General features: G+C 36.4%; 1 protein-coding gene across 4 annotated transcripts in view; it reads left to right on the plus strand.

Annotated features, from left to right (window-relative positions):
- The first annotated feature begins 5,006 nt into the window (after window positions 1-5,006).
- LOC139155638 (kalirin) overlaps window positions 5,007-15,322 on the plus strand; it is a 292,637-nt gene continuing 282,321 nt past the window's right edge. For 2 of the 4 annotated variants that reach the window (XM_070730856.1, XM_070730858.1), the window contains exons 1-2: window positions 5,040-5,185; window positions 15,101-15,232. In XM_070730856.1, the coding sequence (XP_070586957.1) occupies window positions 5,153-5,185; window positions 15,101-15,232 (165 nt within the window). In that variant the 5' untranslated portion in view covers window positions 5,040-5,152. Of the gene's footprint in view, window positions 5,186-15,100; window positions 15,233-15,322 lie in introns of all 4 variants that reach the window. The other 2 variants (XM_070730868.1, XM_070730921.1) reach the window with 2 other exon arrangements.

Consider the following 15,322-nt stretch of genomic DNA (forward strand, 5'->3'; position numbering starts at 1 on the left):
TTTGAACTCATATATCCTTAAATGTTACACATTTAACTAACTAGGAAATCAGGTTGATAAATCAGGCTGGGCAAAATCAAGATACATTTTATACATTATATACTGATGTTCTTTTATGGGAGTTACTTGAATACTAATAAGATGGATTTGCCTCAACCAAGCAGTAGAAAACTGATGCCAAAACATGACTATGGGAACATTATTATGCAAATATTTTAATGATTTGGTTTCTGATTGTGTGATAAAATTATATAATGTGCAGAATTTTATAATGCACATTTAATTGTTCTCCCTGATTTCCTATCTATTGCAGATGCCCATAATGTTAAGATTCTTGATAAGTCCCTTCTAACTTCTGATAATTCTTGAACTGCTTTCAAGGCACTTACAGATTAAACTCTTTATCTGAGGATCATTCCAAAATCCTCATAAGGTTGATTGTTCTATACTGTTAAATCTTCTTTTTTCTTCATTTTGATTAAAGTACTGTATGACATTTTCCTTTTTCTGGTCATCTAGTGCCCAGAATTGCTCTGACAATGATATGAGTGGCATGTAAATAAATAAAATTGTCCAGGATTTATTAAAAATAATTTCTGCAAATTTTTCAGGTAATATTTTCAGTACTCTAGAAATCAACTCGTTTCGTCATGAGAGTTAAATGCACTCAGAATATGCACCAGACAAAAGTGCAATAATGAAATAGTTTAAAAAAAAAATTCTGATAACAATCAGACCTTTGCATTACTGAATGATCAATTGTTTCCACATTTTACTTGTTGCATTCTTATCACAATCCAACATATGAATTGTGGTTGTTGGAATAGGCCTTCTGAATTAAAATATCAGCTGAACTCTTAGGAACCTTTTAGCAATGTCCCCATTAATAAAACAGCTACAGTGTGAAATTAAATTTCGGTAGCCGTTAAGAATTCAAAGTCACTAAATATTATATGTAGACTAAGGGTTATTCAGAAACACTTAATATTACCATAATGCAGTATTACACCTATAGATTAATATGTTATTAAAAAGGCAAACTGGCTTTAAAATATACTTGGGGATCTCATTAATTTAATTAGTTGCCTAAACCAAGTTACATTTTCCTCCTTAAACACAAATCACCCTGATTGCCATTGTATATTTAAATAGCTCGCTCCACATGCTGCTCATTCTAATTGAAGCTATTCATAACAGCTTTATAGAAACTGGCTTATGTTTTGATGTAACTCTTCGGAAGGGTAAGTCGTGACTTCAGAAAAGTGTGAATGCTGTTTTCAAACATCTCAATATTAGCCCATCCTTTATCAAACCAATTTGCCAAAAACTGGGGTAACTTAGACTTTCTTCTTGAAGTTATAGAGTGTAGGACAGGATTACAGTGTTCCATTAACACAGCACATTTTTACAATTTCATTTTAATCATGTAAATTCTTTTACCCCCATACTCCTTCCTTAACTCCTTCATGTGGTTTCATAAAATGTTATAGTGTTCCACTTTATCTTATACAAATACTTTCAAATATTCTGTAATTCTTTCAATGGCCTTGGGGCTTCCATAATCCTTTTTGGCCCTGATGAATGAGCAAATATTTCAAAACAAATAATAATTCAGTTTACATCATGTTCATGCTGCTTTCTTACTAGCATCAGGAAAAAGAGCTTCTTTTTTGCAGAAATAATTGGCTTATTCTGGTAATGGGTTTTGCATATTCTGTTTCTATAGCAGGGCAAATATTTACTATAAATCAGGAAAAAGAAAGAATAATTTCAATTAAGAGTATTTTATATTCATTGTACTAAAAAAACCATCTTTTTTGCACATATAGAAAATTATGAATACTTTGTCTTATGTACTTTGTTTAATCAATCCCTGTTAACAGGAGATGTTCCTGAGGATTGGAGAATGGCCAATGTTGTGCCTATCCACAAGAAGGGCAGTAGAAAAGAAGCTGGTAACTACAGGCCAGTTAGCTTGACATCAGTTATAGTTAAAATGATGGAGACTCTACTCAAAAAGAGGATAAATCAGCACCTAAAAAACAATAACTTATTGGACCCAAATCAGCATGGTTTTACTGAAGGCAAATCATGCCAGACTAATCTCATTGATGTCTTTGACTATGTCACAAAGGTGTTGGATGAAGGTGGTGCCATTGATATTGCCTATCTGGACTTCAGCAAAGCCTTTGATACGGTTCCACATAAAGAGCTGATAGATATATTAGTGAAGATTGGACTTAATCCCTGGATAGTTCAGTGGATTTGCAGCTGGCTGAAGAGTAGACAACAGAGAGTTATTGTGAATGGCGAGTATTCTGAGCAGAGACAGGTTACAAGTGGTGTGCCACAAGGGTCTGTTCTGGGTCCTATTCTTTTTAATGTGTTTGTGAGTTATATAGGGGAAGGTTTGCCTATATGCCAATGACTCTAAAGTGTGCAATAGGGTTGATATTCCTGGAGGTGTCTGTAATATGGTAAATGATTTAGCTTTACTAGATAAATGGTCAAAGCAATGGAAACTGCAGTTTAATGTTTCCAAATGTAAAATAATGCACTTGGGGAAAAGGAATCCTCAATCTGAGTATTGTATTGGCAGTTCTGTGTTAGCAAAAACTTCAGAAGAGAAGTATGTAGGGGTAATGATTTCTGACAGTCTCAAAATGGGTGAGCAGTGTGGTCGGGCGGTAGGAAAAGCAAGTAGGATGCTTGGCTGCATAGCTAGAGGTATAACAAGCAGGAAGAGGGAGATTGTGATTCCGCTATATAGAGCGCTGGTGAGACCACATTTGGAATACTGTGTTCAGTTCTGGAGACCTCACCTACAAAAAGATATTGACAAAATTGAACGGGTCCAAAGACGGGCTACAAGAATGGTGGAAGGTCCTAAGCATAAAACGTATCAGGAAAGACTTAATGAACTCAATCTGTATAGTCTGGAGGACAGAAGAAAAAGGGGGGACATGATGGAAACATTTAAATATGTTAAATGGTTGAATAAAGTTCAGGAGGGAAGTGTTTTTAATAGGAAAGTGAACACAAGAACAAGGGGACGCAATCTGAAGTTAATTGGGGGAAAGATCAAAAGCAACATGAGAAAATATTATTTTACTGAAAGAGTAGTAGAACCTTGGAACAAACTTCCAGCAGACATGATTGGTAAATCCACAGTAACTGAATTTAAACATGCCTGGGATAAACATATATCCATCCTAAGATAAAAATACAGGAAATAGTATAAGGGCAGGCTAGATGGACCATAAGGTCTTTTTCTGCCATCAGTCTTCTATGTTTCTATGTATGTACATAGACTGAAATCTGTTGGTATGACTTTTATCAAAATAGTATTTTGATGACTATATTTATATACTTCAGAACAGTGCCTCCCCACCTTTTGGGCACTGGAGGGGATGTGGTTTGATGTGCTGTCTGATCCCATTTATGGGATCTCGCTTCATTCTTTGCATGCCCCGGCCTGTAGCATGCTGCAACCTGATGCCAATCTATGGACCGGGGGCTGGGGACCCCGGCTCAGAAAATGAACTGCACAATCAGAGGAACACAATCATGTTGCTAGCATGCATTACTTTGTGCAGTAGATGAGCTATTTAAATACTTCAACATGAAAATGGTACACAAAATCAGAAATGTCCCAACTAATCTTTTCCGACCAGGTTTATCTTCAGATACAGAGAACAGTGCACAAAGCATGTTCTTCTCCAACCTCAAGGGCCTCCAGGCATATGGAGTTCAGCTTCCAAAGTCTCATCAATAGTCAGGCTGGATGGGGAATTCTGGGAGATAAAATCCATACATATGGACCGTGCCCAAAAAGGTTACTATGGGGACTGTATTCCGATGCTGAATCTTTTCTCTGCAGACCGATGACACGTTGCATCAAGCAATGCAAACTTTATCATGTGATTTTTGTTGACTATTCAGTTTGGCTTTTAGATTCTTTTCACTGCTACTTAGATTGTCAATGCTCTTCCTACCCTCCCCAACTGTCTCCTTTTAAAATATTTTATTGGATTATGTGATGGAATGTCTGGAGTCCTAAGAGAGAGAGAGAGGCTGCTTTTCATTTCTAGTTCTAAAGTTTTTATTAATTTTTAAAAAATATAACCAAAAACATTTATACATCTACACATTTACAAAACATAAAAAAGAAAAAGATACAAACCAAACCAAACCAAAACATATTAATAATAATAATAATAATAATAATAATAATAATAATAATAATCGTGGAGAAAAAGAAAGTATGGATCATCAACATCGCAATCCCAGGAGATAGCAGAATTGAGGAGAAGCAGCTAGAGAAATTAGTGAAATACGAAGATCTAAAAATCGAACTGCAACGACTCTGGCATAAGCCAGTGAAAGTGGTCCCAGTGGTACTTGGCACGCTGGGCGCAGTACCAAAGGATCTAAGCGGACATTTGAAAACCATCGGAATTGACAAAATCTCCATCTGTCAATTGCAAAAGGCAACTTCACTGGGATCGGCAAACATAATTCGCCGCTACATCACGCAGTCCTAGGTGCTTGGGAAGCGCCCGACTGGTGATGAAATACGAAATCCAGCATAGTGATCTCATTTGCTGTGTTGTACTGACATAATAATAATAATAATAATAATAATAATAATAATAATAATAATAATAATAATAATAATAATAATAATAACAACAACAACAACAACAATGGACAATATTAACAATGACAATAATGACAATAAACAAGTAACAAAATGTATATAGAGGCTGCTTTTCAAAGGGCAACGAATCAACGGAGCTTAGAAAGTCTGTTAGACCAGAAAAAGGCTTAAGTGGCACATCCCTAGCAATTCACAGAGTGTATCTACAGTTACGCAGATAGTAGCTTTAGTTGGGCAAGAGTCTGTCTGTAAGTGAACAACAATAGGGAAACTATAATGTTCTTATTGTATTAAAGTTAAATTTCAGTTCTCCCGTTTGGTTTTTCTCTGCAGAATGCCTATGTGAATATAAATCGCATCATGTCCGTTGCCTCCAGACTTTCAGAGGCTGGCCACTATGCATCTCAACAAATTAAGCAGATTTCCACACAGCTAGATCAAGAGTGGAAGAGCTTTGCTGCAGCATTGGATGAGCGTAGCACTATACTGGCCATGTCTGCTGTGTTTCACCAGAAGGCTGAACAGGTATGTAATTTTTTTACTAAGTCAAATGCCTTTCTGCCTTGTCCGAGGCTTTGATCTAGTTTAAATCACCATCAATATAATTAATACAATTGGTGTATTCCTTGCATTTTCCAACTATTTCAAGAACTATGAGTTGGCTATTGTTTTGAGCTTTAATATTGGGCTCCTCCCCCCATTCCCAAAAAATCTTTCTCCAGCCTGTTCAATACTGTGTGTTCTGCCAGGCTCTGTGGTTTGAGCCTCCTGAAAATTCAAAGGTAAAAAATTCAGATACACACACATTTGAAAATTCAAAAACAATGTTTTTTATCATAAAATTCAAAAGAAACAAAGCACCCTTTTTTGTATGGCAAAGAGCACTCTTCCCAAAACAAACTTGTAGGCTGTAAAAACCCCTCAAGCAGTCCTTAAGTACTTAGCTAGCAGCCGTGAAGAAATATCACAGCCCTCCTTCTTCCACAAGTTGAAACACCCATGCTTTGCTCTGCCTTGGTTTCAAAGTCTTGAAAAATCAACAGAGTCCTGAAACAGCAAGTCACGGTCCAAACCAGTACGATCAGATAATCACCACACTGCGAGGCCAGCGCACTGCCAATTTAACAGCAGCCCTAATTACTTGAACCCCACCCAACCACAGGTGGACTCAATTATCTCCTATAATATTTTGAAGCTGTTCACTCCTATGCATAGCTCTACGAATGCGTGGGTCTATCATTATTTCCCTTTTTTGCATCTAAGGAAGATAAGGATGATTGACTTCTTCCTGGACTGTCGTCCAAGCCCCTTTCCTCCATCTCACCGTCACTTCCTTCTGCAGAGGACAATTCACCATCTGACTCTGTCGGCAGCAAAACAGGCCTATGACATGTTGATGTTTCCCCCGCATCCACCTTGGGCCAGGAGCTGGGCCAGAGTTAACCAAAACACTGTGTATCTCTTTTTCTATTGGCTTAGGCTAGATAGAGTGACATGAGAATGGAGTGTTAAGAGAAAAGCTCATGGCCATACAAAGGAATACTGTTCACAGCTGCATGCTAACCTACTTAGTAGGCTTAGGCTGTTGTTGTTTTTTTAATCTGTTACGGAAAGTTGAAAATTCATGCAGGATTAATTTAAAACCCACCCGTTTTAAATATAAATATGCTGTGCTTTATTTTTTAGACAAGCAGAACAATGGTTGAGTTTAGTTGCTACGTTCAACATATAGCTGTTGGTAATGCAAAGATGAGTACATGCAACATTTATTACTACAGTGTTGGTTTGGTTTGTTTGTGCATGCTTTTTTGCCCTAGTGACATCGAATATCTGTATATAGCATGTGTACATCTTACAGAATTGGCAGAATCTCTATCTGATCTTCTGGCTGCTATTTCACTTATTTTCAATCTCATTTTTTTAAAAAAGAAAAAACATTCAAACATACTTTTTAAAATATTCAGTTGTCCATTTTTTTCCCTGCCAGTCTGTGGCAATAGAAATCAGCATGGGTTGTCTTCCTATCTTTTGTCCCACATGGTGTCACTGTTGCCTACAAAGAGATCCCAATAGAAGGAGTTTTCTTTGTCCAATAGACCAATGCTCAAGATATACGAAGAAGAGGGGTACAACAGAGCTCTAGTATTAAATATTTAGGTATATTTTTTTTTTGCAATTCTCTCCAGTACCTCTGCTACACCTGCTGTACTCTCTATGACTCTTTTTTAAAAAGAAAAGGTGAAGTCCTTAGATTCATCAGAGTTTATGTTTGAAAGGAGCATATCTTAGCATAACTTGTGTAACTAAGGAGAGCCAGATATTTCAACGATACATGATATATAGTTTTATTTGATTAGACCAAAAGTTTTCTCTCTCCTTTTTTCATGTTGTAAGCCGCCCCAAGTCTACAGAGAGGGGCGGCATACAAATCTAATAAATAATAAATAATAATAAATAATGTTTGTAGCAATTCATTTATACCAATCTTTAAAACGTTGCCATTTTCTGGCACATTCTTTTGTGATGTTTTGTACCCTTTATGTCTACTCAGATAAGTTTTCACAGCTAGGATTCAGTTTTGTGGTCAAGATGGACAGTATTTTTTTTCATGAAATCCCACAGTTTTAGATTGAAATGTTCAACTGCTTTACCTGGATCTAACTGTAGTAAATTAAATCTAATTAACTATCATTGTTCTTATCATATATTAGTTCATATAAGCAGTCTTTCCCTTTTATGTACAGAAAGTTCACTTTAATATAAATAAGATGTAATATAAGGTTCATTAACAAGGAGGGAATAACTAATGGATCATGAATTTGATTCAGAAGTGTATTTTTTCCTATTATTAATAATAATAATAATAAATTTTATTGTCATTGTCAAAAAACAACGAATTGTCATTGGCAACGAAAGTCGTGTGGCACCCAGAGACCAGTCCCACCATACATAAAATTAGAATAGGTAAATTTAAAAATAGAATTAAAAATAGAATTTAAAAAATAGAATAAAATGTCCCACCCACTACAAATTCCCCACCCTAAACCACTCAACCATCTACATGACAAACCAAGTAATATTGTCCAACAGTTCACTGATGGTGACCCTTTAGTTCATTGTTAAGTGCGAGTATAGCTCCCGGATAAAAACTATTCAGGAAACGTGTGGTCCGAGTTCTAGTTGTTCTGTATCTTCTGCTAGAAGGCAACAGTTCAAAAAAATTGTAAGCAGGATGAGAAGAGTCTTTGAGATGTTATGCACCTTCCTAGAGCAGCGAGATGTGAAGATGTCATCCAGGGCAGGTAGCTGGAGCCCAATGATGTTCTGGGCAGTTTTAATAATTCTCTGTAGAGCTTTTTTGTTTGCTACAGAGCTGCTCCCATACCAAGCTAGTATGCCGTATGTCAAGACACTCTCAATGGTGCTGCAATAATAGGACAACAGTAGATGCTGAGATAAATTTATCTTCCTGAGCATTCTCAGGAAGTACAGCCTCTTTTGTGCCTTCTTCACAAGCATATTGACATTCATTATCCATGAGAGGTCCTCCGAGATATAAGTGCCCAGAAATTTGAAACTACCATACTCCATTTCAAACTTTTTATGGGGGAGAGGATAACATCCACTGAAATCAGTAAGATATCAGTAGAGACCGTCCTGAGTCCTTCGGGATTGGGCGGCATAGAAGTCAGGTAGGTAGATAGATAGATAGATAGATAGATAGATAGATAGATAGATAGATAGATAGATAGATAGATAGATAGATAGATACCGTAGATAGACAGACAGACAGATAGATAGATAGATAGATGATAGATAGATAGATAGATAGATAGATAGATAGATAGATAGATAGATAGATAGACAGACAGACAGACAGACAGACAGACAGATAGATAGATATCGTATATAGATAGATAGATAGATAGATAGATAGATAGATAGATAGATAGATAGATAGATATCATAGATAGATAGATAGATAGATAGATAGATAGATAGATAGATAGATAGATAGATAGATAGATAGATAGATAGATATCATAGATAGATAGATAGATAGATAGATAGATAGATAGATAGATAGATAGATATCATAGATAGATAGATAGATAGAGAGAGAGAGAGAGAGAGAGAGAGAGAGAGAGAGAGAGATAGATAGATAGATAGGATAGGCAGGCAGGCAGGCAGGCAGAAAGACAGACAGACAGACAGACAGACAGACAGACAGATAGATAGATACCGTAGATAGATAGATAGACAGACAGACAGACAGGATGGGATGGTAGGTAGGGAGGTAGGGAGAGAGAGAGAGAGAGAGAGAGATATCGTAGATAGATAGACAGACAGACAGACAGACAGACAGACAGACAGACAGATAGATAGATAGATACCGTAGATAGACAGATAGATAGATAGATAGATAGATAGATAGATAGATAGATAGATAGATATCGTAGATAGATAGATAGATAGATAGATAGATAGATAGATAGATAGATAGATAGATATCATAGATAGATAGATAGATATCATAGATAGATAGATAGATAGATAGATAGATAGATAGATAGATAGATAGATACCGTAGATAGATAGATAGACAGATAGATAGACAGACAGACAGACAGACAGACAGACAGACAGACAGACAGACAGACAGACAGACAGACAGACAGACAGACAGACAGACAGACAGACAGATAGATAGGATAGGCAGGCAGGCAGGCAGGCAGGCAGGCAGACAGACAGACAGACAGACAGACAGACAGACAGACAGACAGACAGACAGACAGACAGATAGATAGATACTGTAGATAGATAGATAGATAGATAGATAGATAGATAGATAGATAGATAGATAGATAGATAGATAGATAGATAGATAGATAGATAGATAGATAGACAGATAGACAGACAGACAGGATAGGTAGGTAAGTAGGTAGATAGATAGATAGGTAGGTAGGTAGGTAGAGAGAGAGAGGGGGGAGAGAGAGAGAGAGAGAGATCGTAGATAGCTAGATAGATAGGTAGGTAGGTAGGTAGGTAGGTAGGTAGGTAGGTAGATATTTTACCATTTGATTATCTATTGGATCTCATTGCATTTGAATTAAATTAATTTGTTGTTGTTTTTAACTGAAAATCTCTAGTTAACTTGTGACCATTGACATTCCTTTTTCAAAGTTCACTGAATTTCAGGAATGTCTTCAGGATTTACTCAGCTGTGGTGGCATAGTGTTTAGAATGCAGTACTGCAGGCTAACTCACTGCTCACTCCAGGAGTTCGATTCTGAGTGGCTCAAGGTTGACTCAGCCTTCCATCCTTCCAAAGTGGGTAAAATGAGACTCAGATTGTTGGGGACAACATGCTGACTCTATTAGGCGCTTAGAATTGTTGTAAAAACACTATGAAGCAGTATATAAAAGTGCTATTGCTATTAGTAATTGGAGAATGTGAAGTTTTTAGTTCTAGAAGAGAACAGCAAACCCGAAAACAAATTAACCCATATTATTTTATATTAAATCAGTTAATTAATCTAACTCAGTGTTGTTTGTCTGGACTTTCAGGAGCACTCTATTAATTCTTACTGAGAGCTGTTTTTAGTTTTCCCACTAAGATTCTTTTGTAGATAAGTTATGGAAAATTGAACCTATTATCTTTCTACAAAACAAGGCGCTTCTGAACATCTAAACATTTTTGTCTGGAAGCATATGAGAACCATCAACAGCATCTTTTAAAAGAAGTTTAGCTATTGCTTGATAATTTCCTTCACTTGCCTTCCCTCCAAACATATCATTTGTTTTCCTTTTCTCTTTTCTTTTGCTAACGGTCACATAAATAATAACAGCAATAGACTAAACATGGGGATATTGAATAATTGAGAATAGAAAGCCTTTGAACAACTCAAACAAAATATAATATGAAATTGTCTTTTTAAAAAATCCTTTGAGGTTATAATACCAATAAGGATATCCACACGAAAAATCTCAGGCTTTCTTTGCTCTCCAGTTTTTTTCCCCTTCAGCATTTTCTCATCAATTAGAATCTCCCACAACCTATCTGCAATATCTTTGCAGTCAGAAATTGACTTCTGTGATAAGGATGCAGATCCTAGAATAGTAGTGATTGGTTCTGGTTTAAGTTGCTGAAAGTTGCCTCATAAGAAAAGCATGACAGATCAAAGCACAAGCTGCTGTTGTTCAGATATGCTATTTGGATGTCACTTCATCCCCTAGATTACTGCTTTTGATTGATGTCTGTTGTGGTTTATATGCGCCAGTTTAATTTTTATTGCTGAATGCTTTTACTTTTGAAACAATCCCATGTTGCATAGCTCCTCCTCTGTTAGGAGAGACAATAGATAATCAAATACATGTGCAATAATCATTGATTGATTAATAATAATAATAATAATAATAATAATAATAATTTATTAGATTTGTATGCCACCCCTCTCCGAAGACTCGGGGCAGCTCACAACAATGATAAAAACAATATTATAGTGGCACAAATCTAATATTAAAAGAAATAACTAAACTAGAACCAGCTCCCCCCTGAGATTAGGATTGCCCCCACCCTCCCTGCCTTTCGTAAACTCCTTAAGACCCACCTTTGCCATCAGGCATGGGGGAACTAAAACACCTCCCCCTTGCCCATGTTGTTTTGTTGATTGATTGACTGTGTGCCTGTTTTTTATATATACTGCTTTTTATGAGATTATTAATTTAAATTGGAACTGGATGGGTGGGCATTGGATCTGGTATTGTGTAGTGTACTGTTTTTTATTATTGTTGTGAGCCGCCCCGAGTTTGCGGAGAGGGGCAGCATATAAATCCAATAAACCTAAACCTAAACCTATATTAAAACCAAACAACACATACATACCAAACATAAATTATAAGGAGCCTGGGGGATTGATTAATTGATTAATTATGAGCCATCAAGTCATTGTCAACTCCTAGCAACCACTTAGATAAATTTCTTGCATAAACAATGCTCATTGTTCATTTTAATTATATAATTTATTTAGAATGTGTTAATATGTTGAATGAAGGAGGACTTTAGTCCTGAATAAAATTGGAGTAAGGTTTTCTTTTTAATCTCATTGATCAGTTGGTTGATTATCTGGAAAAGGTGCAAAAAAGTGCAACAAGTATGATCAAGGAAATGGAGCACCTCCCTTATGAAACCAGGTTGCAACGCCTTGGTCTCTTCAGCCTTGAAAGACGACGTTTAAGGGGTGACTTGATCAAAGTGTATAAAATCAGGCATGGGATAGAAAAGGTGGATAGAGAAACATTCTTTTCTGTATCACATAATACTAGATTGAGGGGCACTCCCTAAAGCTCATAGGTAAGAAAGTGGGGACAAATAAAGGGAAGTATTTCTTCACCCAGAGGGTTGTAGGTTTATGTAATTCACTTCCAGAAGAGACAGCTGTCAGTCTTGATAGCTTCAAGGCAGGATTAGACAGATTCATGGATGCCAAGCGTATCGGTGGTTATTGAAACAGATGTCCATATGCCACCTCTATGTTTCTTGAGGCAGGCAGAATTCCCTTGGGTACCATTTGTTGGGGGTCAAGGGAAAGGGAGGGTTTGCCTTCTCTGTCTGCTCAAGATCCCCATGGACAATTGGTGGGCCACTGTGTGACACAGAATGCTGGACTCTATGGGCTTTGGCCTGATTCAGCATGGCTCTTCTTATGATCTTATATTCTTATGTTCTTATCCCGTTAGACATTGCAAGCTTGCAATACATTCTTTTGGGATAAGAATGTTTGAGATAATACACTTCAGGTAACATTGAATTAGACAGAATTAAATTTATTTGATTTCTATGCCCCCCAATCCCCTAGTAGGCTCAGGGTGGGTGAACAAAGCATTTTAGGAGCCAGACAGATGCCAGACACTTTGAAAGCAGATTGGAAACTTTGTATTATAGTTTTTTAATGTTTGTCAAATATTGGAGCTGTTGGTTATTTTTATATTGTTACACAGTTAAGGTCCTTAAGCACAACAGAATGAAAATCTAAAATAATCTAAAATATGGAAAGATTAGTAAGAAATAATGAAGTGCACTTCAGTGTGAGATTGCGAAGAGGTGTATCTGCGTGTCATGTTCCATTTGAAATAACTTTTGATATATAAAGAAGGCAAAGTTATAAATGTGATCCATGTGTGCATATGTCACATGGATGTTGGATATTGAAGTCAACTCAAGTGTTTTCTTAGAGCTGATCTCTGATCTTAAAATTTATTATGAAGTATAGATTATGGATCTACTAATACCTCAAAACCCATTTGTTTTAAAAATTATTCTAGCTTGATATATAAGATGGCTGTGCTTTATTTATTTGTTAGTTTTGGATTCTAGTAGACTAACCTAATGAATTAATGTGTCAAGAAACTCATATGGACTCATTATAATAGGTCAGTTTGGTAGGGCAAAAATATATATTACCTTTTAGGATTTCTCACTCATTGGCAAAGTGACCTCTGGGCATATTTTTTCCTGTTTCACTTCTGAAAGCATTTCTCTGCTTTGGATAGTGCACTAAATTCGTTACAGGATTTACCTCAAATATTTCATTGGCTAGTTTGCAGGTGCAGTAATACCCCCTCAAATGAGCCAGTGGCTCAGGTTTTGCGCATTTTTGGCCTTTTGAGCTACCTTTGCCACAGAAAAATACAATAGCACAATGATTATAAAATCTACTTTACAGAATTTGGCAGAATTTTTGTTAAAATCATTATTTCCTTCTTTCCCCGAGCTTCCTATTTTTCTCTGTATTTTTTAAAATGTCCAATATTGCAGAATTTCATCATTTCTCCAGTCACCAGAGGCACCGGAGTTGTATCGTAGCTCCCAAATAAAGATTATTTGGACTGTTTGGATGCTGAGGGTAAACCATTTTGTCTTGAGCATCTAGAGTAGGAAGTAAGAAGTTCAAAGAAATAAAAATAATAATTTGTTTTTAAAATGTATTTGTGTATGGAAGAGAGGGAGGAGAGAGAAAGAGAGAGAGAGAGAATATTTTGGCTGCCTTTTACATTAATAATAAATTCTCCTAACCTAACTGCAATTATCTAAAGCAATAGGCCACACTTTGAATACTTCATTCAGTTTGGTCGACCACGGTGTAAAAAAAGATGTGGAGACTCTAGAAAGAGTGCAGAGAAGAACACCAAAGATAATTAGGGGACTGGACGTTAAAATATATGAAGAACGGTTGTAGGAACTGGGTATGTCTAGTTTAATGAAAAGGACCAGGGGAGACATGATAGCAGTGTTCCAATATCTCAGAGGCTGCCACAAACAAAAGGAGTGAAGCTATTCTCCAAAGCACTTGAGGGTAGAATAAGAAGCAATGGGTGGAAATTAATCATGGTGAGAACTAACTTAGAACTAAGGAAAAATTTCCTGACAGTTACAACAATTAATCAACTTGCCTCCAGAAGCTTTTAACATGGAAATTAAGAAGATATTTATTTATCTATCTATCTGTCTGTCTGTCTATCTATCTATCTATCTATCTATCTATCTATCTATCTATCTATCTATCTATCTATCTATCTATCTATCTATCTTATCTACCTACCTACCTACCTACCTACCCACCCACTTATTTATCTATCTATCTATCTATCTATCTATCTATCTATCTATCTATCTATCTATCTATCTATCTATCTATCTATCTACCTATCTTATCTACCTACCTACCTACCTACCTATCTATCTATCTACCTACCTACCTACCTATCTATCTACCTACCTACCCACCCATTTATCTATCTATCTATCTATCTATCTATCTATCTATCTATCTATCTATCTATCTATCTATTAGATTTGTATCATTTATCTGAAGTGGTTTAGGGTTTCCTGACTAAGCAGGGGGTTCGACTAGAAGACCTCCAAGGTCCCTTCCAACTCTTCTCGTCTCCTCTCTTCTATTCTATTCCTTTCCTTTCACAAAATTTTGATTCCTATTTTTGTTTTGTCCTCACAATAATGCCCCCCCCCCTTAAAGGCAGCAAAAAAACCAAACAGATTTTTATTAGCTTTTTTTTGTGGGGTGCGGGGTGGTAAGGTTGCCCTGCTACTTTTTACAGATGATTTTTTATATTTGGGAAGTTGTCCAAAATTGTTTGCAAGCTAGAAAATTTAATGAAAAACAAGCCCAGAGCCCTCATATGAATTATGAAGCGATGTACATTCTGGACCACATTTCAACTAGAAAATGTCATTATAGTTTGGCTAGCTGTGCTGTGTTATGCTACTTTTGTTATTGTTACATGTTCTATTGCTGATAGCTGTTAATTTCTTTTAGCAATGTTGGAAAGATGTTGGCATTTAAAAAAAAATATATTTTGGTAATTAGGTAAGCTGTTAGTTTTTGGTGATTAAATAAATTCTTCTTGCAATTCTTTCAGTTTCTGTCTGGTGTAGATGCCTGGTGCAAAATGTGCAGCGAAGGAGGTCTCCCCTCGGAAATGCAAAACCTGGAATTGGCCATCCATCATCATCAGTCTCTTTATGAACAGGTCACTCAGGCTTACACTGAGGTGAGTGTTTCTAGACGGATTTTTAATAATCACCAGGAGATTTCACAATGTAATTAACAGAGATGGTTGAATATGCAAAAGGAGTACTGT

Source organism: Erythrolamprus reginae, chromosome 1 (assembly GCF_031021105.1).
Source record: "Erythrolamprus reginae isolate rEryReg1 chromosome 1, rEryReg1.hap1, whole genome shotgun sequence".
Lineage (NCBI taxonomy): Eukaryota > Metazoa > Chordata > Lepidosauria > Squamata > Dipsadidae > Erythrolamprus > Erythrolamprus reginae.